The following is a 25,286-nucleotide window of genomic DNA, read 5'->3' as shown; positions in this document are numbered from 1 at the left end:
GCTTTATGTACTGCAAAAATCTAAACTAAAGTCTAATTTCAGTGAAAAGTACAGTTAGTTTCAGTCCTCGAATTTGATTGGTCAAGCGGTGTTTCAAGAGCATTAATACTTAATTAGCATAGCAACTGGGACTTTTCGCAGTTTGTATCACTCGAGCCCTGAGTATATGGCTATTGCCATTTTATTTTTGTTTGTTATTTGAATTGTAGGCTATAGCCTATTGGTAGGCCTGTGTTGTGAAAGCGGACTGGAGTTTTGTATGGTGAAAGGAGCGTTTGGTGGTTAACTCTCTCCAAAATGTAGGCTACACTATTCCCTACAATGTATGTCTAATATTCCACTACATATAGGCCTAGTGAACAAAAAATTAAGTATACGAATTGGTGTAAATATCGTGCGTTTGAGAGGGCTGTGGAGCTGTCGGATAAACACAGGCCTACACGATTTCATTGGACGAAGACGAAATGTATGACCCACAAAATAGTAGGCCTACTTTAAGTGTGAATTTAGACACCTTTCATTTCTATAATTTATGTCATTAGCATAAGAATGCGGGAGGTTAAAAACCAGAAGTGGAGTTAAAGATGACTGTTACCCTTTGTGCGGTCCGCTCCACTCCACTCACTCAGTGCTCCAGACCGGCTTTTTAGTGTGCGAGTTGCTTCGTAAACTGGAAGGTTTTACTATTTTCTATTAGCAGATACGACATATACTAATTGTCAAAAAAAATTTGTCTGAAGCAACATTTTCGAGAAAAAAAGGTGTAATTACAGTAAAATGAGTTGGTTTAATGTAAATCATTATATCTTATCTTTCCCATAACACAAAAACTTCAAATTAAGTGTTAATAACATGTTTTATTTCACTATTAACAAAATGGTCATACACAAATAATTTTATATTAATTACAAAACAATTCATCCAAACAAAAATAAAAGTATTATACTATATATATACACATTTTAGACACAATTGTTTAAAATTCAATTCATTCGGATATCTTAAACAAACAAAAAAATCTCCAAGTGTATGGGCATGATTATCTTTTTTTCCAGCTGGGATTCTAAAAAAGTTCTAAATTCTGGCTTTGGAAAACACTGCAACACTATGGTCAAAAATCAGATCCACAATATAACAGTAGCATATCTTTCATCAAACACAGTACAGAACTGCACTCTCAGGTGAAGGACAGCCACACTGCTGAAATTATCTTTAAAAAAAAGTTGCAAGTCACATCGGGTTTTCTACTACAAAATTACACATTTTCCTTCTTAAATACATTGAGATACAGTTACCTCACCAAAGGAGCACATACAAGCACAGTCTCAATATGAAGCTGCCAATTGTTGAAAAAAAAAGTTACTACTTCACTGCAAACTTTTATATTTTCTATTTTGTACATGCTTTCAAGTTCTTGCAATAGGTTTGATATGAGCAGCTTTTTAGTTCCATAATTATGAATCCCTCCTTCAATCAGTAAAGTAAGGCAGGAGTATTTGAATAAAAACATTTATGAATTGTAAAAACTTTGCTTTGAAAAGAATAGTTTTGTGGCACAAGTCGTGGTGCTACATGTGGTTACAGTGCGTCAACATTCTCACCGGATAGACAGGCCACTTTTGCCCAATCAAATTATAACCAGACTTCAGTCTACAATCTCAATGGCACTGAGTGAAATAAGGCTAAACAAATAAATGCCTTTACTTTAGTACATCTGACCAGAACTGTTCTTTGTTCACCATCAATAAAATCACAACATCATTTTGCACAAGACAGTGTTCCACCATTCAATGTGTTTTAAAAAGAGAATTTTTTTCTTTTTGTAGTTCGCATCCAACCGCAACAATCAATGATATTAAGTACAAATAAATTACAAATATACAAAATACAACAAAAAGAAACAAAATGACAATGCTGTATTAAAAAGGTTCAGCTCATTTAAAGCAATAGAAGTGCTGCTTTAACCATGCCTCTCTATAAACTAAGCATTAGCATAAGCTAACATGAGGTCTCAGTTGTGTGTGTGTGTAGTGCCACCTAGAGGCATGATTTGTGCAATGACAGTCCTGAAAGATCTCAAACCTCACACATATTGCTCTGTTTCCCTACATAATGAGCAGGAGTGTTTTTAATTCTGATTACAGTTGTGAAGACTCCAGCATGGAGATTAATTATTAACCGTGAACAGTGATCTTTATCCACAGGGTAAGACCGAGGTCATGTTGACCAAATCATACCCCAACTTTGTGGAATACAGTACTGATCACTGAGCTTTTCCTGTCAATGGTCACTTCATTTACTATTACTAGTCAGTACATAGAATTTCAAATTAAATGTGAAAAATTAAAAGCACAGTTCACCCAAAAATGAAATAACGATCCTCAAATCTATCAAATGGCTTCAGAAGACTTTGAATATAGCACATCGGCTACTGATACAGTACGTTTATGATTTTATTTGTGTTTTTGGAACTTGACAGCTACTGGTCATCATTCACGTTCATTGTACGGAAAAGAGCAGCATGAACATTCAACTAAACGTCTTCATTTGAATTCCACAGAAGAAAAAGAATATTCATTTTTGGATGAATTGTCCCTGTGTACAGGATTAGGATCATACTGCTACAAGCTAATGAGGTAGCAGCTGTAGGCGTTAATGGCGCTAGAAGACACATCTTTAGCGTAATGCTAGATTAAATAAATACCAAATTGTATGGTCTTCTTAAAAATATTTTTAACCCCACTTGAGTAGTTTCTAATTGAGTAGAATATTTGCTTGTATTTAATAAGTAATGTATACATTAAGTGGGGTAGATCCGCATTAGCATAAGATTAGATAAAGGCAAGCAGATCCAGTTCCTTGTGTTTATACACTCAAGTCATTGTCTAAACCATGCAGGAGTATTTGAGAATAAGGTTGCATGTGTAAATATGTCATCTGTTTCAGACATCTGTAAACCTGTTACAACAGCCATCATATAAATATCTTAGCACAGCTTGAGGTCTAAATGAGATGGAGTCAAAATGAGTAGAACTTTGTTCTAGTCGACAAGCAGACTTTTCCCAAATGTCTGGGAATGAGAGTGGATTTGGTTTGAGCTGGAGCAGGAAAGCAGGAGTCGGCGCCTTGTTACATTTCTTTCTCCTTCTCCTTCCTCACCTCCTTCTCACGGCTGGACTTCATGAAGTCACTCCTCATCAGGCGGCAAAACAGCACAATGTTCATAGCGGTCATGATGGCCAGACCCACGCTGCCGACGGTGTAGCTGGCCAGGGGGACAAGGTCACGATTCAGCACCAGCCAGCGGGTCATCCAGGCCAGAGTGTTGATGCGAAACACCACGTAGGTGCCCAGGTTTATCATGCTGTTGACACGGTAAAATGTACTTACGGCCAAGTTGGCCATGCGGAGCACTTGCCTCAGGTGCAGAAAGATCGAATTGATCTCCACCAATAGCGCCACCACTGCAAAACCCACATACCGACAGGTCAGCACCGAGATCCCGAAACAGGTGATCACCTGCAAACAAGATTTTTTGGATTAGGAATGCACTCAAATATAGGCCAAGGAAAACTTTAAAGGTGTAGTGTGTAGTATTTATGAGGATCTATTGAGAGAAATGCAATATAATATACATAACTATGTTTTCAGTGGTGTATAAAGGCCGTACATAATGAACCGTTATGTTCGTTTTACCTTAGAATGAGCCATTTCTATCTCCATACACCGCTGGTCCCCTTAATGTGAAGTCGCCATTTTGCGGCGTCATGTTTCTACAGTAGCCCTAAACAGACAAACTGCTCTACAGAGCGCTAGCTACTCTCTGCTGTCTCAGACAACATCTTTGTCCTGTGTCGGCACCGTAGCTTCTCTATGTGCTTCAAAAGGGAGGGGTTTCAATTCACAACCTCAACGCTAGATGCCACTAAAATGTACACACTGATCACCATGAAATCAAAATTGATGTTTCTTATTTTTTTAAAAGGAATTACACGATTAATGATTTATCTGTACACCATTTTTTTATGGGCCCTCATAAGCTTAAATCAAAATAACATCTCCCTCTTGCAGCAACATCTCTACTTATCTCTGAGGATGTGTTTAATGGTGCGAGGGCAGGACAACCTGTCCCTTACATGAGATCATAGCAATAGTAAACCACACTGATCCAACAATCCCATCAATTCCCAATGGACAAAATCAAGTACCGCACTACATCTTTTCTTGTTCAAGAAGCTGTTTCACTCAGATATTCACCACAATAAGGAAGAAAGGACTAATCGCAGCTTCCATTTCGTGCCGACTTTAGGATGTGCAATTTTCAGCTAAAAGGCAAAACAAGCAGAAAGTGTGTTACTTTGACATTCATCAACAGAATCAACAAATTATCCAGGTTTAAGTGGCTCTAGCAATGGACGATACATTGACAGAAAAGAGTGTTAATTCAAAGCAACATCTCAAGCAAAACATGAAGGCTGAGAAGCTTCTTTTGCTAAAGAATGTGACATTACCTGAAGCAAAATAAAATAAGCCTTTTATCCTTTGTTATATAGTCTTTTTGTAGGGTACAAATGTGCTAATATTAGCTAAAAGCCAATTTGGGACAGATTTATTTTGAGATCATTGTTAGTATTCGGTTTTCTGCAAGTCTTGCACTGACCAACACATAATCATCATAATATTATTTAAAGAATTTTTTAAAGGTTGTGTTTGACCTGTTCATTCATCTTAAGAGAGTTTAAATAGGCAGTTAAGCCATACACAGACTAATGTGCTTAATTTCAGAAGCAGCTCTTTCGTCTTTTCAATACTAATCTTCTGTGAAGCGTGAAGAAACAAATGAACGTGTGTTCTGAATCATCTGATAACAGCAGGGAGAGGCTGAGCAGAGGACAGGAACACAAAGGCTCTGTTGATCATTCCTAAACCCAATATGACAACAGCCAAAGCGTTCAAATCAACATGAGTGACACTAATCCAGCAGTTCTACAGTTTTAAAAAAATCCTAAGTGATGACTTTTAGCAATATTCCTAACAGAAGTAGGTGAAATTTCTGACTGACTGTGTATGTAACATTGTTTTTAATTTAATTAAATAATGTGAATGATAAAAAATAAGTTAAAAGAAAAACAAATACTATGGTACTATATAAAATTATTAACTTATACTCAATGAAAGAAATATATATTATTGTATATAAATATCCGTTTTTTGGTAACACTTTACAATAAGGTTGTATTAGTTAATTAATGCATTAGTTAACATGAACAACACCTCTGTTCAGTTCATCTTTGTTAACGTTAGTTAATAAAAATCCAGCTGTTCATGGTTTGTTCATGTTAGTTCACAGTGCATTAACTAATGTTAATAAGATTTTAATAATGTATTAATAAATGTTAAAATTAACATTAACAAAGATAAATGAATGCTTTATAAGTGTAGTTCATTATTAGTTCATGTTAACTAATGAACCTTATTGTAAAGTGTTACCAAGTTTTTTTGTTGTTTTTGTTTTAAGTTTTCAAAAACATTTTAAATTTCCCTTTGGATGAAAAAGGATTGAAAAGGTACTTCTATGATCTTCCACAAGATGGCAGTCTATAGGCCCTACCTATCATTACAAAACATTGTGAAGCGCATGCATGGGGATTAATCGGAACTGAAATGTCATCAAAAGCTCCTACTTACACTTATTATTGGAAAACTAATATTGAGCATTTAGATTTCAATCTATAAAGTATTATAACTCTAAACTTCTTGTAATTTATATAATTTTATTGACGTTTATAAAACAAATCCGCTATCAAAACTGGTATGAGTCTTACGTAGAGCACAAAGGTGCGGTTATATGACATCCAATACTGAGTTACATGACCAAGCGTAGTGACCATGATGTAACTCCTTTTGTAACTGGACATAAATTCCTTGGGATGAGTCTGTAATGCAACCCTGTTCACATGACACCGACCTGGTCCATGTGGTCAGGAATGTCACAGCGGTAAGGCTAGTAATGTTATTCACATTACCACATGCCTCTCTCAAAAGCCAATGGCGTGGGTTTAAAGCAGGCATGTAATGTATAATGGCTTTTAATAGCTTGAAATCCAAACATACACCTTTTAATAGCAATAATGTGTCACGTTCACATTCATGAAGCTAAACATGACAAACGCTGACTATCTAGCTATGTTGACTGTAAACACATCCAAGTTTGCTTTGCAGTGTCTAACAAAAGTCAGACCACAGGTTACAGCAAACAGTGATGGTTGAAATTTTTGCTTGACTTTATTTAAACATCCAAAAAGATTAGCAATCTGCTGATTAGCAGGACCGCTAGCTCTGTAAACATCTGGAAATGCTTCTCTGACTGCAGGGAAGGGCTGTTTTAAACGGATGATTATTAAATAAGATTTGTGTGACCTCAGTCATATGACTGGGAGGACATTGACTTATGGTCAACACCGTCTTTCTCTTAGTGAGGTTAACCCGTCTTCTTACACAACGTCTGTGCTGGATAACATCACAAACAAACCTGTTATCTTTCAGGAGACCATCTCTCCTAAAAGGTGACAAGAATATGGAAGTAGTAAAATACTATGTGGATGAACATATTTCATATTAGTATTATTAATTTAGAAATGAAAATGAAGTGCCTTAAACACAAAATGAGGTCAAAAAGGTGTCGCAAATCAAAGACATCAAAAACAAACAAACACTCACTATAGTACAATTTGCAATATTTGAACGGTGACCATAATAAAGAGATAATACACTTTAATGTCCTTCTCAGCCTTGAAAAGAACAATCATTGACAGGAAAAGAGCAAAGTCTTTGTCATATACATCACATAACATGTTGCTTTATGTTAATAATAGCTGTGTATCTATCTGTAGCTCCAGCATAGAACAACAGCAAGGTCATGAGTTTGATTCTCAGGGAACACGCATATACTGCATTTAATTTATACATTTACTGTAAATGTATTGTATACTTTTATTCACCAAGGATGCATTCAATTAAATTATTAAATGAGATATATTTTATTAAATGTATTAATAATTACATGAATAAGAAATGACATTCATAATGTTAACAAAAAATTATATTTCAAATAAATGTTTTTTTTTTTAACTTTCGATTCATTAGTTTAAAAGTAATAATAAACAAATAAATAAAACAAATGTATGTATCATGGTTTCCAAAAAAATATTAAGCGGCACAACTGTTTTAAAATTGATAATAAATGTTTCTTGAGCAGAAAATTATCATATTAGAATGATTTCTGAAGGATCATATGACACTGAAGACTGGAGTAATGGCTGCTGAAAATTCAGCTTTGTCATCACAGGAATAAATTACATTTTAAAATATAATTAAGAGCTGCAGATTTTGAGATGATCGGACCCTGGCATCTAGCCTTTACAATTTGGCCCTTGTCAAACTCGCTCAAATCCTTATGCTTGCCCATTTTTCCTGCTTCTAACACAACTTTGAGGACAAAATGTTCACTGCTGCCTAATATATCCCACCCACTAACAGGTGCCGTGATGAAGAGATAATCAGTGTTATTACCTAATGTCATAATGTTATGCCTGATTTTTTTTAAATCTAATATATATATATATATATATATATATATATATATATATATATATATATATATATATATATATATATATATATATATATATATATATATATATATATATATATATATATATATATATATATATATATATATATATATATATATATATATATACACACACACACACATACACACAGTGAGGAAAATAAGTATTTGAACACCCTGCTATTTTGCAAGTTGTCCCACTTAGAAATCATGGAGGGTCTGAAATTGTTATCGTAGGTGCATGTCCACTGTGAGAGACATAATCTAAAAAAATTAATCCAGAAATCACAATGTATGATTTTTTAACTATTAATTTGTATCTAGGGATGCACCGATCCACATTTTTCCACTTCCGTTCCGATCCCGATACCTGAATTTGGATATCGGCCGATACCGATACTATTTCGATACCAGAGCTGTGTTTGCTGTAATATTATTATTATCATTATTGTTGATTTTATATGATGCTGACATAAACTCCACTCAACAGGCAAGTATGATATGAACATAATAGTGACCCAAATTATCACGGTTATCAATTTATATTTGAAAATCAACAAACAAAAAATAAATCAAGCAGCTCTAAGCACTTTTTTAAGCTAGATTCTGTGGGATTTCCTTCCTTATAATGGCCGTCGTCAATGGCAATGCATAATGCATAAATCTCTAATATTATATCTGTAAATATATTCTCAAGCAATATTCTCATCAGTGTTCTATCAGCTATGACACATTTAAATCTAGCATATTTTGTGTAAGAGCCCATACAGGATTCTAGTGAAATAAAGCATATATTTTCATATGATTTGACAGTTTATTTGATTAAATATCAAAAATCCAAAAGGTGTGCATCATACCTAACACCTAGATGAACACCCTAGTTTTATGACCAAGTCATTCTCTTCAAATGCCATTTAAGTTAGAAACGTGTATAGCCTACCAGTGTTATATGTAACTTTAGAGACGGTCCCTAGATTCGCGAACGTCAGGCCAACCTAATGCCAGTCATATCAGATGCGCTGTGGTCCTGCTGTGTTTTGTTTGAAACTATTTTCGGTGAGATCAAAATATATATTTTTGGTCATAATTCCACTAAACGTGTTTGGAGGAAGAAGAATGATGAGTACCATCCCAAGACCCAATAGAGAATATACCCACCTAAACCCAATAGAGAATCTTTGGAGGGAGCTCAAACTCCATGTTTCTCAGCGACAGGCCAGAAACCTGACTGATCTAGAGAAGATCTGTGTGGAGGAGTGGGCCAAAATCCCTCCTGCAGTGTGTGCAAACCTGGTGAAAAACTACAGGAAACGCTTGACCTCTGTAATTGCAAACAAAGGCTACAGTACCAAATATTAACATTGATTTTCTCAGGAGTTCAAATACTTATTTGCAGCTGTATCATACAAATAAATAGTTGAAAAATCATACATTGTGATTTCTGGATTTTTTTTTTAGATTATGTCTCTCACAGTGGACATGCACCTACGATGACAATTTCAGACCCCTCCATGATTTCTAAGTGGGAGAACTTGCAAAATAGCAGGGTGTTCAAATACTTATTTTCCTCACTGTGTATGTGTATATATATTTAAAAAAAGAATCTCACACACACACACACAACATGGCCACAATTTAGTACATCGAGAGAACAAATATGCATGCACGATTTACTTAAATCAAGGGAATACAATTGTAAATCATGCTGACGTATTAGTGATTTGTGGGAACAAATTGGTAATAAGTGGCCACAAATCACGATCTACAATAGCCTACTCCAACATAATGCTGTAGACACCAACAGACAATCAGAGTGAATCCGCATTAGCAAGATTATTCCCATAATCCATCTGCAGCCATGCTGAAATAATCGTATTCACTCACATATACTACACACAAAGCTCTAAAGTTGCTAAGCCAAAGCATGGGAGCAATAAAAAAAAGCAAATGCTGATCACACCAAACCAATGCCTTTATTTTCAATGCAATTATGTATAAAAAAGTATTAACACTGATGTAATAAGATGCACCCGTTACGTTAACTTGCTCCTGTGGTTTTTCTTTTTCTGTAAAAATACAGACAATGTAAACAGGTCTGTGTATGTGTGTTTAGTTTCATAAACCTCTCCCTGTGGGGTCAATTAACACTAGTATGGTCTCTAATTCTCCATTACACAAAAAAAACATGGCAGACACAAACAGTCCTCCTGGGTAACTCGATGGGGGGGTGGTAGCAGTTCCAGTCTGAAACCAGTTAACCTGGTTACAGGTGAAACTCGTTTAGAACGCTTCGCCAGCGGGCCAATTTGAGCAGTATGTGAGGAATACTGAAGCTCAGTGAGAAATAGAGCACAGATGCCAATGGCTTTACGACCACATGAGCTGATGAGAAAAAAGTGGACAGGTGGACTAATGGTGAAGACACATGGTTCGTTGAAGAAAAACACAAACACACACAAATGAAAGCATTTAGGGATAGTTGGTTTGGTCACTTTTACAGGGATTCAAGAAAACACTTACAAGTGGCCAAAATAAATTGTGCACTACTTACACCACCGTTCAGATGTTTGTGCTCGATACATAAAAAAAACAAACAAAAAAAAACATTTATTCAGCAAGTATGCCTTACATTTATTAAAACTCTGTGTAAAGACATTCATAAATGTAAAAAAAAATTCAATTTCAAATAAATGCTGTTGTTTTAAACAATTATCCAAGAATTTTTTAAATAAATGCATCATGTTTCCTCAAAAAAGATTAAGCAGTACAACCGTTTCAACTTTGATATTAATAATAAATGCTTCTTGAGTACCAAATCAGCATATTAGGAATGATTTCTGAAGCGTCATGTGAAACTGAAATATATTTTAATCATCACAGAAATAAATTATATTTTAAAATATATGAAAATAGAAAACAATTATTTGAAATTGTAATATTTCACAAAATGTCTGTTTTACTGGTGAGCATAAGAGACTTCTTTAAAAAATAAGTGTAAAAAATAAGAATAAGAACGTTAGTGTATGTGAGGAGCAGACCAAAATTTGAGTACACTTCTATGATTAGCATAAATCACTTCAATCTGTTCTTCATACAAAGTGATCAAATGAATGGCAAGTAAACAGCAGAATTTTTATTTTTGGGTGTACTATTCTCAGTAGTACTTTTTATATAAACAAATGCAGTGACGTGGGTCTGTAAGGCAAAACCTCCAGATTCCTATCACAGTATAAAAACACAAACACAGAAAGCAAATCTTCCGAGTTCAAGACCGAGGAGGGGCCAGATGATGTCAGAGAATGTGAAACTGGGCTGGGAGATGAAGCTGAAGGTGGAATGTGTAAGTGGAAATACAAAAGTATGAAATGAAGGTGTTAAGAGAAAGGGTGTGGTAATGTGTGAGTGGGAAAAAAAAGATGAATAAAACACGTATGAACACGTCAGTTTGTGTTTATGAGTCCAACAATCCGTGAATCATTAATGATTTTTTAAGTTGGGTAACATGAGGGTTCGAAGGGGCTTGGTTAGAAGAGAGGGTTTCCGAAACATCTAAGACAAGTGATGGAGACACGTGAAATCTATGTGTCTATTAATGAGCCAAACACAATATCTTGTGGAGACAAACTTTCTAGTAGGGTTTGGCGATATTGAATGTTCACAGTATGTCCGTAATGAATTTGCCAGTGACTAAGCAACATCATGAATATTGCAATGATTTTAATGTACCTTGTATTTGCCCATTAAGTTTCCTAGAAAGGCTGTCATTAGACTAGTTTCACAATTGTGCTTTGTCTTGTAAGCATGAGAGGGTTAATTTAAATGGTCTGTTCAGATAACTCAATTCAAACCTATGATTCAATTGCATAATACATTTTTTTTTTTTTTTTTAAACATGTTGAATTAAACATTTCCAGTCACAACTGGTTAAAACAGCTTTTGTTGAAAAGATAGTTAAAGACCAAAAATACTAAGATATATCTTTCTAAAAAAAAAAATTCCACAAATAAGTGTAGGAGGTGCTGGTACTTTTCCCTTCTATCATTGTAAATGGCAATGAGAATTGTGGTGGGGATGTTTACCCAATCAGGACAAAGTCCAAACCCTGGAATAAAGCACAAATCACCTCACCCTGACAAGACAGGTTAAACATCATATGACCCTGAAGAAAGCAAGGCTAGGTCATTAAAACCCCCATAAAACCCTGGTCAAATAATGACGAAACCCTCCAAAAAATTATATAGACACACTACCAGTCAAAAGTTTGAGATCGGTATGTTTTTTAATAATATTTTTGGAAGAGGAAAAAAAAAGCTCAGAGTCTGCATTTATTTTATTAAAATTAAAAGGTCCCATGGCATGAAATGTTCAGGTTTTTTGAACATTAATATGAGTTCCCCTAGCCTGTATATGGTCCCCAAGTGGCTAGAAATTTTGATAGTTGTAAACCAAGTTCTGGGTGTCCTGCTCTGCCTTTGAGAAAATGACAGCCCAGACGAGCCGATCTGGAATCTTCCCTGTATGTCGTCATACGGGGAAACGTCATCTCTATGGTTACCTCCCCTTCCTCTGCTTTGCCCACCCAGAGAATTAGGAGAAAATGGATTCAGTTTATCAGTCGCGATGTCAGCACAGGCTTTACAAACAGACTTTTACCATATGCATTCGACAGAACCGCCACAAACAGTGAGTAACAGTGTTCATTAATGCCTGATCTGTGATCAGGGATTTTTGATGTGTAGCTGATCATTCAAGTTCACACAGACTTTCTTTCTAAATCATTTAATACTGTCAGTCCCGCCCCTGGCTGTCTTGATGCCCTAAGCGTAATGCATCAGTGAATCAAGCCGGTGACTAAAACGATCAACTTCACATCGTTTCTGTTAGTAGCATGAAACAAATCTGTGATTTAAATTTTGATTAGAGAACACTCTCTTTATAATGTTCGGATCTGTCAATCACACGTTGCGAGTGTATCTGCACACTTGCCCAAACTGCCGTTATAATGAATGACGCTGTTATGCTGCACAAAGCTCTTACTGTATTCCTGTCGATGTCGTGTTTGCTGTTAGTTGTGGTGAAAGCATTTTGTGAGAGAAAATGCGCTGCAATGACGAGATCACTGCATTCACGCGATCAACAGACTGCCTGTATACTCAATGCTCGTCACTGCAGCTTTTCATGTGATGGGAAATGTCTAAAAATAATGCTATAATCCACACTTTGACGATTCGTTCATCTCGACGGCTGTAATGGTAAAAAAACGTATTCGAGGGGGGTTCCACATGTTACAAAGTTCGTAGAATAAGGAGGAAGAAGACGGGGTCATGTGACTGGGACTTGTGTTTATTCAGAACTCTCAGATACAAACAAATAAACTTGCGCTAACAGCGCTCTCAACAACTCAGTACAATATAACTTTCTCAGCAATCTTTCTCCAGCTCTAAGGTCTTTCTGGTCCACGAGTGTCCAGTCCATCTCTCTCTCTCTGGCCGCGCTTGCAGACGTCACTAAACCACGCCCCTCCACCACATAATCTAATGCTCATTTCAAATGCAAAGATGTCAGCCAATCACAACTGGGCGTTTCCACTGAAGTCTCACATCAGACACGCCCCTTGAGCATTCAAGCCAGAGGACTAATATCAGTATAGAAAAAATTATTTTTATTTCTAAATTATAAAATTTTTTGATGTAAAAACCATACTAACAATATAAGTACACCTCAGGAAACATTATAAAATAATAAAAACAAGCCATGACATGGGACCTTTGAAGTAAAATTAGTAATATTGTGAAATAATAAATAATGATAACTTTTCTTTTTTTTATATATATATATATATATATATATATATATATATATATATATATATATATATATATTTTAAAATGTCATCTATTCCTGTGACGGCAAAACTGAAGACTGGAGTAATGATGCTGAAAATTCAGTGTCACATAATCCTTCAGAAATCATTCTAATATGCTGATTTGATGCTCAAGAATCATTATTTATTATTATCAATGTTGAGAAAAGTTGTGCTGCTTTTTCGGGATTCCTTGATGAATAAAGTTAAAAAGAACATCATTTAAGATTTTTTGTAACATTATAAAATATCTTTACTTTCACTTTTGATCAATTTAATGCATCCTTGCTAGTTCTTTTTTCCCTCTCTAACGGACCTTGAACTTCTTAATGGTATTAATTCACCCTTTTACAACCTGCCATTTTGCGTGTGTTTGTTCACAACATTAGGATGTCAGATCCAAAAATGCTGTAGTAGGCCATCGATACTTTATACTTCCATTTAGTAGGAGTACGTTCATATAAACCAAAATAAACTAGACAAAACAAAGACAGAATTATCATCTTTCGGCATCAGAATAGGACTGAATAAGTACTGATATGATACTTGGTCAAAAGACCAAGCGATTTTTAAGCACAATAGCATTTCAACCCCTTCATTTGATGAATAATATCAGCATTCATCATTTGGGAACCATGCGTAGCATCGTGCATTCACACATGCACAACACAGTTGCCGTGGCAACCAGACACGTACTATGGCGGTGCTCCAGATCCACTTAAAAGTACTCAGACTCAAGGCATTGAAATGCTCTGAATCAAACCGGACCATCTGTCTTCAGGCCTTACTCTCAGTACGGAACACACTGAATGGGCCACGCTAACAATTGTGCAAGTTTTCCTCGGCTGGCGGCATTCCTGTGTTTTGCTATCGTCACTCAATTGAGCGTCAAATTCACCTACATTTTAAGCCTGACTTCATTCTATTGGAAAGATAATCATCGGATGAAGCTACTTCATACTACAAGGAAGTTCCATTCGAGAAAAAAAAAGAAAAGCCGGTTTTCAGAATATAAATGTCATGTCTATTTTTTGGTTTCTAGGAAGCCTGAGATCTTTTTTACAAGTGGGTTGTTTTGGCTCAGACAGCATGTTGTTCTGGAAGGTTTGCTTTTAGTAAGTTCAAACAGAGGTCTCATGATATGGGGAAGGGTCTATATCAGAGAAAGACTGAGGTTTCTCAACAGGCTATAGAGCAAATTTCAAGGATCTCTTCTATTAGGGTGCTGAGCATAAGCATATGTGGACCAGATGTCTTTGCTTCTGTCTGGAAAATGCTGAATGATCCAGCCACAAATACATTATACTCTAGAGCCAAAAGTGGTTCCCTCACTCGTACACATTCTTTCCTTCTCATTCCTCCACTGCCTCTTATTCTTTCCATTTCCCTTTCAACAGAACAAAGCCTGCTGTTAACTTTTGACCTACTATCAATGGATACACTCTCTGTAATCGTTTGCAGGAACAACTGTAGCAGATATAGTCAGTGGGCAACTAGTTAATACATTTTTGATAAAATTACAGTAGTTTACAGAGGAATCATATCAAATCAAACATACTGTTTCACAGTGTAGGGGAAAGTTATTTTTAAAAGGAATGCAGAAAAACAAACAAAAAAGCTTTAAAATATTGCATTACTCCCTAAAAAAACCCGAATTGTGTTACTTAGTTACTTTTTAAAGAAAGTAATGCGTTATGTTACTTTTGCGTTACTTTTTCTCTAACCTGGGCTGGACCACTTTATGTTAGGTGGCCTTAACTACTATGTACTTACATCAAAATATAAGTACAATGTACTTATTGTGTTTATATTGTAATGCAAAACACTTTTGCTGATATTGAGGTGGGATACAGGTAATGTTAGGGACAGGTGTGGTGGTATGGGTAAGTTTAAGGGTAGGGTTAGGTGTAAGGGAAGTGTCAACAGTGTAATTATAAATGTAACTACAGAAATTAATTACAGATGTAATTACATGCAGGCAATTTTAAAAATGTAAGTACAATGCAAAAACATGTAGAATTTGTAGAACAGAATCTTAAAACGGTGATGTCTTCAGTTCATTTCAATTATCATACAGTGACAATGTGGGCTTTAGATCAGTAATTTAGTTTATATGTTTAATTTAGTTTAATAATTAGATTTATTTGGATATTTAGTTGAAAAATGTAGTGTCCCCAACTGAGCAAGCCATGCCAGAGGCGACAGTGGCAAGGAAACCAAAACCCCATCAGTTACAGCGGAGAGCAAAACTACTGCCAGGTAAAGATGTGAAAATAAAAATAATTAGATGATGATAATTAAATAACAATACAAGAACTAATAAAGAAATAAAAAAACAAAACAACAAAAATAAAATTAATGAATCAGTCTTAACTCTTTCCCTGCCATTGATGGAAATTTCCATCATTTGTGAGAAAACGCTTCCCCACCAATGACAGAATTTTCCGGATTTCCGTGTTTTCACTGTATACTGTAGGGGGCGCTATGACACATCTTCTGAAAGAGTAGAAAATCTCCTGATCAAAACATATGCAAAGAAGATGCTGAAATAAACGATATCATCCGTAAAATAATGCGATCATCAACCAGCGTTTAAATCAAAACTGCCCAATGTTTCCAAATGAAATGTCAACCCAGGACGAGCTATAGGACTTTGCAAGTATTAGAGGTGTTGATGGACTCGGACTTTACGCCATCAATGTTTTTTTTATGAAACTTACCCACATTCAAGTTCTTTTGATATATTGCATGTTCAGGTATTCATTCAACAAAATATTCTGGGGGCCATTACATTTTTTTGAAAATGGTCAAACACGCTGGCGGGGAAAGAGTCATTAAGAGAGTAAATGAAGCCCTCTATAATAAGTTTAGTTTCAGGTTCATTCTTAGGAGATGTTTACCAAAGATGTGTAAAAAAAAAAAATACTAAATAGATAAAGTCTTAACATTTCAGACTTCAAAGATGTCTATCTGAATGTTCATTGCTGTAGTGGTGGTAATTAGCTGCTAAAAACATAAAAAAAGAAGCAAAAATTGACCTAATTTTTCCAGATCAACTATTTGGTTGAACCATCCCTACTATGCAGTTTCATAACAACTGCATCACAGTCAGGGTAAGCTACATAAAAAGCTTTTTTACATTGAATACTGATTTTAAAGGTGTCATGAACTGGCTTTTTTTATTTTGTTATACTGTTGTCTGAGGTCAACTGATATTCGTGTGGTTTTTACATCCAGAAACATAAGTAATAGGCTATTTTCTGCCTTGGTTTTGAGGCTTTCTGAAAAACACTCGGTTTTGATGGGCGTGCCGCACTGAAGACTTCGAAGTAAACGCCCACGGCTAGGATTGGATAAGATTTGCATATTTAATGAGCTTCTGCTCCCCTCAGTACATGTGGGAATCGTCTGGGGAAACGCTCACAGGGCTCAAACAAACACAATGATTCATCTCTTATCCACCCGCGATTGATTGGAATGTTATTTTTGTTTTGGCCCGATGTGAATATAACCGCAAACCGTACACACACACACATACACACACACACACACACACACGGTCGGCCCGATCAGTGAATAACCGCAAGCCGTACACACACACGCGCAAGAAAGAATGTTATTTTTGTATCACTTGGTCGGCCGATGTGAATATAAGCATGAACCATACACACACACACACATGCTTGGTCAGCCCGATCAGTGAATATAACCGCGAACCGCACACACACACTTTGCGAGCACTGGTGTTACAAGTCCGGGTCTGATCACGAATGAAGCAATAACACCTTCTCCAGCCTGTGACCGCGTGCTAAGGTATGTAATCAATAGATATCAAACGAACTGTAACAATGCAATACTAACACATATAAAAACATGTTTTACTCACATAAGTGTGTTGCACCGTTCCTGTCGTATCCAATATAGAAGGCACAGACAGCATTGTGTTTTAATCTTACTCTGTCTGCAAATCCATTCTCGACCTGTATCTTGTTTACAATCGATTCCGCGGTGAAATGAAGCGAACAAACGTGCAATGTCTTTACCACGTGAGCTGGAACTTCATTAAAAAATAAAATTCAACCACTCATTCCTAATAGTAGAATCAGAAGGAAGCTTATGCAGGGACTGTGTTCTTCCACAACCATGCACAGCGCAATATAGTACGTTTATGTTTATAGCTTGGTAGCGCGATCCGTCCGTTTAGCTCCATGAGTCAGTGGGCGGGGCTACAGAATCAGACATACATATTTATCTGTTGAGGCGTCCGGTGACGTCAGTGGTCGACATATTTCTGAGAGCTCTCGTTTTCTGGGCCTGGTTTCAATTAAAGTTTTCCTTTGACTAACAAGGACGTTTTCAGCTCTGAAACTTACAGGATATTCTTATATCACGATTAACTTTTATATATCAAAGGCTCAAGGGAAAGTTGATTTCTCAGTTCATCACCCCTTCAATGTCAGGCATGTGTGGGCCTTTTTCTTACTTCAGATGACTTGTTTACCACTCATGGTACTGACAGCTTTATCCAGACAGAGTACAGCAGCTTGAACCAGCCAGTGAAAGCTGCAGGTTTAACACAGCAGAGCCGGATTATCACGTTCTACAGAAAATGCAGGGGGCTGTGATTTAGGTTCCTGGCATGGCACCACTTTAGCTATTGAGTAAAATCTGTCACTGAGCAAATACAATCACCTCAGCCTTCTGTGTTTAGGTGAACTAACAATCACCCTCGACTCTGCCAAACCATCAGACTTCCTCCGCAGTGTTTTGTATGCTTTGTACCCCACTGATTCTACCTCAGCATGCATGGTATGAATTAACACTAATACAAACTGATCATCTCAGCCTCCTCTGAGACCTGCGAGCTATAATTAGCTAACTCAATTGCGCTAAATGAACGGGGGATGACAGACATTTGCTCTACAAAGCACCTTTTCTGAGAAACTGATTTAAATGAGGTTTGTGGTGATCCAAATGCCAAAACTGTTATTGGGTTAACGTGATGCTTTTCACAGAACCACCTCTGGAAACTTTAGCATTTGCAAGAGTTACAGCCAAGCAGTAATGCCCACAAACCATTTTTAAATTTAACAAACCATTTTTAATTGAAGTTACAGTTCTCTTTTTCCGTTTACTATACTGGCATGTGACAACACTACTGGGTTGGTAGTGGGCCTCAACAACTGTGCTTTTCCACCACAAATGGATGACTCCTTAAGCAATCAGTGTTTCCAGACATGGACTTCCTCTTCAACTCAAATCAGACTCATTCTTGTGAACCATATAAGTTTTGAACAAGCACATAGGCGACGATTTCGGGGGGGACGGGGGGGACGCGTACCCACCAGATTTCGTCATGAGTCCTTTTGTACCCACCACTTTTTTTTTTTTTTTTTTAAACCTCGAGTTCAATTTTGCGGTGAAGCATTGCTGACACACACATTTTATTTTTTCCACTCAATTGTGTCGTAATAACGATATCTTATGTCGTTTTAACTACATCTTTTCTCATAATAACGAGATCTTATGTCGTTTTAACGACATCTTTTGTTGTAAAAACGTTTGAAAAGCAGAAGCAAGCTCCGTAAAATAGGCTCTTCCGCTGCCTGTATCAGTGGCAGTGCCCATAACACGAAATTGTTGTAATGGATTGATGTAGCCTATACAGTTCTTAACAGCCATGGGTAGCAGGTGCCATGGACCGCTCATGATTTAGCGTAATGACGGACCCCGGTGCAGCCACAAATATCATAATTATCTATAGGCTAGGCCTACTGTAATTGAGACATTCAAGAAATGTATTAAAAAGAAAGACGCTTTCAGCCTTACTCAAAGTAGAGCCCTACATTTCTGCCCGAGCCCGACGGGCCCCGACTTTTTTACGCCCTAGGGCTGGGCTTCGGGCCAATTTTCCAGTCATAGCCTACCTCAGATGCGGGCCGGGCTTCGGGCTTTTTTAGGCTATAGGACGGCGCTATGCAACACACATCGCCGCAAATGAGTAAAGCAAGCCAACACGCAAACTGCCACAAGTGAAACTGAAAATAAGCTAAGTTTTAGATGCTCAAAAGCACAATCATCTTCATTAAAATTAATGAGACTAAATGCTCTTACCAGTGTTTAGGTCGCTCGTTCTCATAATGCGGTCTTTGATGTTGAAAAGAGCTGATGAATAAAATTCTCATATCGGTTCATTTCGTTGACATGAACTCCGTTAAATGTGCATATAGCACGGGAATTGAAGATCGGATATATATTCATTTCGCGGAGAGGTGTAGCCTAAGGTAAGACAACCAGCATGTTTTTTATTTTTAATTATTTGTTTAGATTGTGTAGCCCGTTTTGTTTGCGCGCGCCGTTGCGATCTGCCTGCCTCATCTTGTCAAAAATGCCTTTTTACTGTGATGGTGGTGATAGTAGGCTATACGATGCTTTAAGTGTTTTTTATGGATTTAATAAGCAAGACAAGTCAAGTGTTGATTTCAGAGGCTAAAGTGTTGGGTTAACTCACTGTCGGCCGCTGGCCGCTTGGTCGTCACTTTAAAAAGCAAAAACTTTAGTTTAACAAACATTAAATGCTTTAAACATTTTTCTAAATTAACTTAATAAAGAAACAAAACGAAATATATCTACTTTGACATTAAAAACAAAACTGAACTATTTTAATGGCTGTAACTAATGTGTAATAGGGAGGATAAAAAAAACACGGGCTCCAGTGGGACTGATAATGAAGTGGTAAAAAAAATGGCAAAAATGAAAAATATTAAAGAATTCGCGGGGCGCTTTCGTCGGCATAAGTAAGATAGGCTATAAGACCCGCAATATGTCTCTCATCTGACATTTTTATTTATTTACATTAGTAAGCTGCAGGACGTCTTTCAAAACATGACCTGCGCGAAAGAGAAAAAAAAATGTACCCAGCACTTCTGAAAATGCACTTCTGAATGCGTCTCTGTCCCCAGCACATTTCAAACCAAACTGACGCCCATGAACAAGCACAACTGTTTTCAGCACTGATAAGAAATCTTGAGCAGCAAATCATGATTTCTGAAAGATCATGTGACACTGAAGATTGGAGTAATGATTCTGAAAATTCAGCTTTGCCATCAGAGGAAATTAATGTGCATACATTTATTAAAGAATCTTACAGACTGCAAACTTTTGAATAGTAGTGTATATAATTCACCAGTCTGCTATTTCGGGTTTTAACTTTGAATGGAAAACTACAAGCAATCAGACTGGAGTAAGGCCCTGTCCCAAATGGCACCATAAACCCTCGCGGTCTTCCTACGAGTATGCACTTTCATGACGCAACGCCACTTTGACTGTCGGGAAGAAGTCCACTGCGAAACCCGCACCAGTGCAGGCTTGAAAGAAGTGCACATCGAGGGCGCATATCGACCGCAAAGGGGACGCTCGCGAGCACCCTTCTAAAGGCCTAAAATGACAAATGAGACACCCTACGGTCTCGTGGAATTAACGGACACGCGCACACGGCAGCCATTGGAAGTCCAAGCGCACACGGCAGCCATTGGAAGTCCAAGCGCACATGGCAGCCATTGGAAGTCCAAAAGACCGAAAGTGCATAGGAAGTGTGCCATTTGGGACAGGGCCTAAGACGCCCACATCCATCTTGATCACATGATCTAAAGCTGCAACGATCTTTGAATTCCAAAAAAAAAGGCTTTCCACAGACTACCCGATTGCCTTCGCAAACAATTCACCAGCAGACATTTTGATCAGTTGGAAAATAAAACATCCTAAATGTTTTGCCGTGGCATGACAGACGTTCAGTCAAACTCGAAAAGGAAGGCAGGCCTTCTTTTGCTGACATGCTGCAGTGCATTCCATTCAATCTAGGCACATCGAAAACAAAGCTTCTTTTATTATTACAGTTTGGCTCATGATGTAAACAGTGGGGAAGAACGGGATGGGGTCGAGATGAGAGGGTCTGACAGTTTCTCACACTGTCATTAAGAATCTGGGAGCATGTTCCCTCCGGCCACTTCACTGAATGAAATCCCAAGAAAAGAGGGAACAACAACAACAACAACAACACCACCACAGAATTAAGCTGGCTACTTCACCAAGTGACGCCATAGAACCCCAGACGAACCGAAAGCTCAGACAACCCACTGATCTCAATGAAAGTGTTTGGACAGCGTCTTTCCTCTGCACATTGCAACAATAATCTGTGTATATACTGAGCTAATGTAACGGATTTGTTCAAATGGCCTCGCTATTGGTTTATTAACTTTACGTATCTTAGCTATTTCAGCAGTTTAACCTGTTACCTCTGCTGACCTTCTCACCTCACCTTTTTCCAAAAAGTATGTCTAAACACACACAAAGACACAAAGCAAAGACAAGGTGGTCAGACAGGTTGGACTATGTGAATACAGTGAAATCAGGTCTGTTTAGTTTTAATTAGATGGGTGAGTAATACAGAAACTGCTTTTGGAATGATGCTATTGTTTACCACCCAAACCTCCTTCACACCAACTCAGTGGCTTTCTTTTAATTCTTTATTATTTTCATGAAAATTAAGCACATTTTTCCATCCTCATTACTGTAATGCAAAAATAATGACATTTTATTTCAATGATAAATTACTTAGAAATTAAAGTAGTACTTGTTGACCTTTAATTTAAGATGATTACATCTTTAAAAATCTGAATCAATTTATTACAATAATCAATTTTAATAATAATGGGATTTTTTTAATCAAGGACGACAAACATCTGGAAGCATTACAATTGACAATTTGGAGGAAAATATGTCGAAGAAAATCTTAATGGTCCTAAACATAGGCTTTACCCATTCAGCAGTAAAGTCATTGGCTTTCTCCAAAAAAATATGTATATGTATATGTATATATGTATATGTATATATGTATATATATATATATATGTATATATATATATATATATATATATATATATATATATATATATATATATATATATATATATATATATATATATATATATATATATATATATATATATATATATATATATATATATACACACACATTTGTTTGTACCATGTTTTATGTCTACTCACCACTACATGGTGGAAAAGGAGCTCCCATGAATGGATGATCTTCTGATTGATAACCATATCAAAGAAGTCATATATGAAGTACCCTGAAACACAACAAATGCATATTAACACTGTATTTCTCAAACTCATTCAACAGGTTTTTCAACCAACAGATCCCATGACAACAATTGTGTTGGTTACCAAGATGTCATTTCCAGAGGGCTATTTATATCCATCTCCCAATATGAGAGTCTCCATGGAGACTGCATTTTAGAGCAGATCAACAAATCAAGCTCAATATAGGAGACTTCATTACAATAAATGTACTGATTAGCATTTTCAATATACACGCCTGTTTTCCGTTTTTTTTTTTTTTTTTTTTTTTTTTAAACTAGTTCATTTTTTGAAAAAAAAAAAAAAGCCTCATCTCAGGTGAAAAGGATGAATGGATATTGTCTATATTGAGATTATAAGACACATGCTTCCCTCAGACTTTGAAAAGCCACACTTTTAAGAGCTGCCAAGGTATTCACTGAGGGATTTTATGGGTATATATATAGTATGCAGAGATAACAGGACTGGGATACATTTTCTGTGATAAATTGTGAGAGAATATTTTAACAAATGAAAGCAAAGGCCCATTCATAAACAGTCATGTGACCTATGGGGGTAGCACTGGTGCCTGGGACGGATCATAAAGCCAGCCATTGATTCTGTAGCTAAAGCGAACATCTCTGCTGTATGTGGGATTCCTCGAAGTATTCAAAATATCTCTGGTATTTGGCATTTTAAATGGGAGTTATCTACTTATTGGTTGAAATAACTATTCCAGTCATATGTACTACGTTTAAGAGTGGTGCAAGACATCACAATACACAAATAATAGCTAATAATCCAAGAGGAACAACAAACATCTGATTACAATGACGCTGGGTGTTTTCCAGTTTCATGTCACATTAATCTCATTACTGCAATGCAATAAAAAAAATTTAATTTTAAATTAAGTATTTATGAATTATGGTATTATTTTGGAGCCTACCTTAGAATCACTATTGGTAATAATGTGAATTTGAAAAAGGAAAAACATATGGCTTAATTAGGAGTAATTTGGGGAGATGCGCCAAAGCAAAGCAAAAAAAAGAAGAAGTCCGAAAAAAGTGTTCATTTTGGAATCAGTGGTAGCCTGTGAAGTCTAACCCAGTTTCCCCCAATTACACTAGACTGTTGCACATGACAGAAGGGTGCGTTTGTAACACATGGGCATACGCGTAAGCACGCCCCCTCAGAAGAAGCCAGATAAATAACATAATATAGTGCTTTTTTGTAATAATTCTTTATACTTACCGATTGATACAGATACCAGGGCGTGAGAGAAAACGGAGTGCGTTTCTATCAAATCTTCAGCCATCTGGGGATGCATGCAAAAACTACAAAGACAGACGAATTGTAATCAGGGCATGGCGTTTAAATTAAAGTGCACCACATTTGTGATTGTGAAAGATGTTGGGTAGTAGGCTAATGAACAACAACGTTCATATCCCGGTGATATGAACCACATGTGTCGTCTATGTGCACCCTATCAAATGACCAAGTGCCTGATTAACTACATCCGTTAAACATAAAGAGGGTGGCAGCAGAAAAGATCTTGCTCTTGGATAAAATTCTCAAGCATCTGATAAAGGCATCAAACAGACGGTGCATACGGTAAGGGTGTGTATTCCCTATGCACATGTGGGGGAATTCTGGCACTCACCATAGCACGGACCACACTCCAGTTATGAGACTGTGTACGAAAGACGTGGAGATATTTTTCCATTTCCAAGCGTTCCTCTGAGCTGTCTCGGGGATGGGAAGTTTGCCGATTCCATAGTTTACTAATTTGAAAAAGCCCACCGAGGATCCAGTGGTCAAAATCACCGAATTCAACTCCATATTTTAAGCGCGCGCTTCTGCCTTCTAGTCACTACCCGAGACTCTCGCGCTCGTCTAGACCTTTCGGAGATAAACCCGTAACGCTTTATCTGTTATTTCATCAAAAATACATCCCGATTTTTGCCTTTATTTCATTTTCACTTTCAGTAATCCAAACATATGCTATGTCGTTTCTGTTGGCAGAGCCCTTGAATAATTCAAATTTAATCGATACTATCTTTAATTTGTTGTTTAAAAAAAATAAAATAAAGCTTTATGTCTCAGTGCTCAGTTTGTTCGGTCCGATGTTAAGAAGACACCGATTTCTCAAGTACAATTGGCAACAATGAAATAGTATCTAATGCATGCGTTACAAAATCCTGACGCTTGTGTAACTTTTTCGCTTTTACAATAACCAAACAAGAGAATCCCCGCCCAATCATCGTGAGGCGCGGTTGGGCAAATGAGCGTCGCGGGCGTGTGATTCCCTCACGTCTAGTCCCGCCCCTTCGTGTCAAAGTGGAATTATGGGAGGTGTAGTATGTGCGGCGCTTTCGTAACAAAAAAGAAAAGGAAGCTGTCCTCAGCTTCATAAGTCTTCAGCTGAAGGACGATCATATTTTATAGTTTGATGCTCCTCAGAGCTTCTCCAGCTCCATTATCCAATCTTTCTGAAATAATATGATTTTATTCAACAAATATTTTCCATGACTCTTAAGGTGGGCTAAGGTAGACTTTATTACGGTAATCACACACCGGGGAAATTCACTTATAACAGCAGCTCCAGTTATAGACAGTCTATTAATTTTTTTTTGACAGTTACATTAAAACCAC

General features: G+C 36.8%; 1 protein-coding gene across 2 annotated transcripts; it reads right to left on the bottom strand.

The window, feature by feature from the left end:
* Positions 1-769: 769 nt before the first annotated feature.
* On the bottom strand, positions 770-24,885 carry tlcd2 (TLC domain containing 2). Of its 2 annotated transcripts, XM_079824267.1 has the most exons (5): positions 24,295-24,845; positions 23,886-23,968; positions 22,563-22,645; positions 21,814-21,832; positions 840-3,519 (listed from the first exon to the last, which is right to left on the bottom strand). In XM_079824267.1, the coding sequence occupies exons 1-5, from the start codon at positions 24,471-24,473 to the stop codon at positions 3,284-3,286; spliced, it is 600 nt and encodes a 199-aa protein (XP_079680393.1). In that variant the 5' UTR covers positions 24,474-24,845; the 3' UTR covers positions 840-3,283. The 2 variants fall into 2 exon arrangements, with proteins under 2 accessions (XP_079680392.1, XP_079680393.1); XM_079824266.1 differs by lacking the exon at positions 21,814-21,832 and having other exon boundaries at positions 770-3,519; positions 24,295-24,885.
* Between the last annotated feature and the right edge of the window lie 401 nt (positions 24,886-25,286).

Source organism: Gobio gobio (assembly GCF_949357685.1).
Source record: "Gobio gobio genome assembly, chromosome: 8".
Classification (NCBI taxonomy): domain Eukaryota; kingdom Metazoa; phylum Chordata; class Actinopteri; order Cypriniformes; family Gobionidae; genus Gobio; species Gobio gobio.
This window is presented reverse-complemented; position numbering and strand designations above follow the sequence as displayed.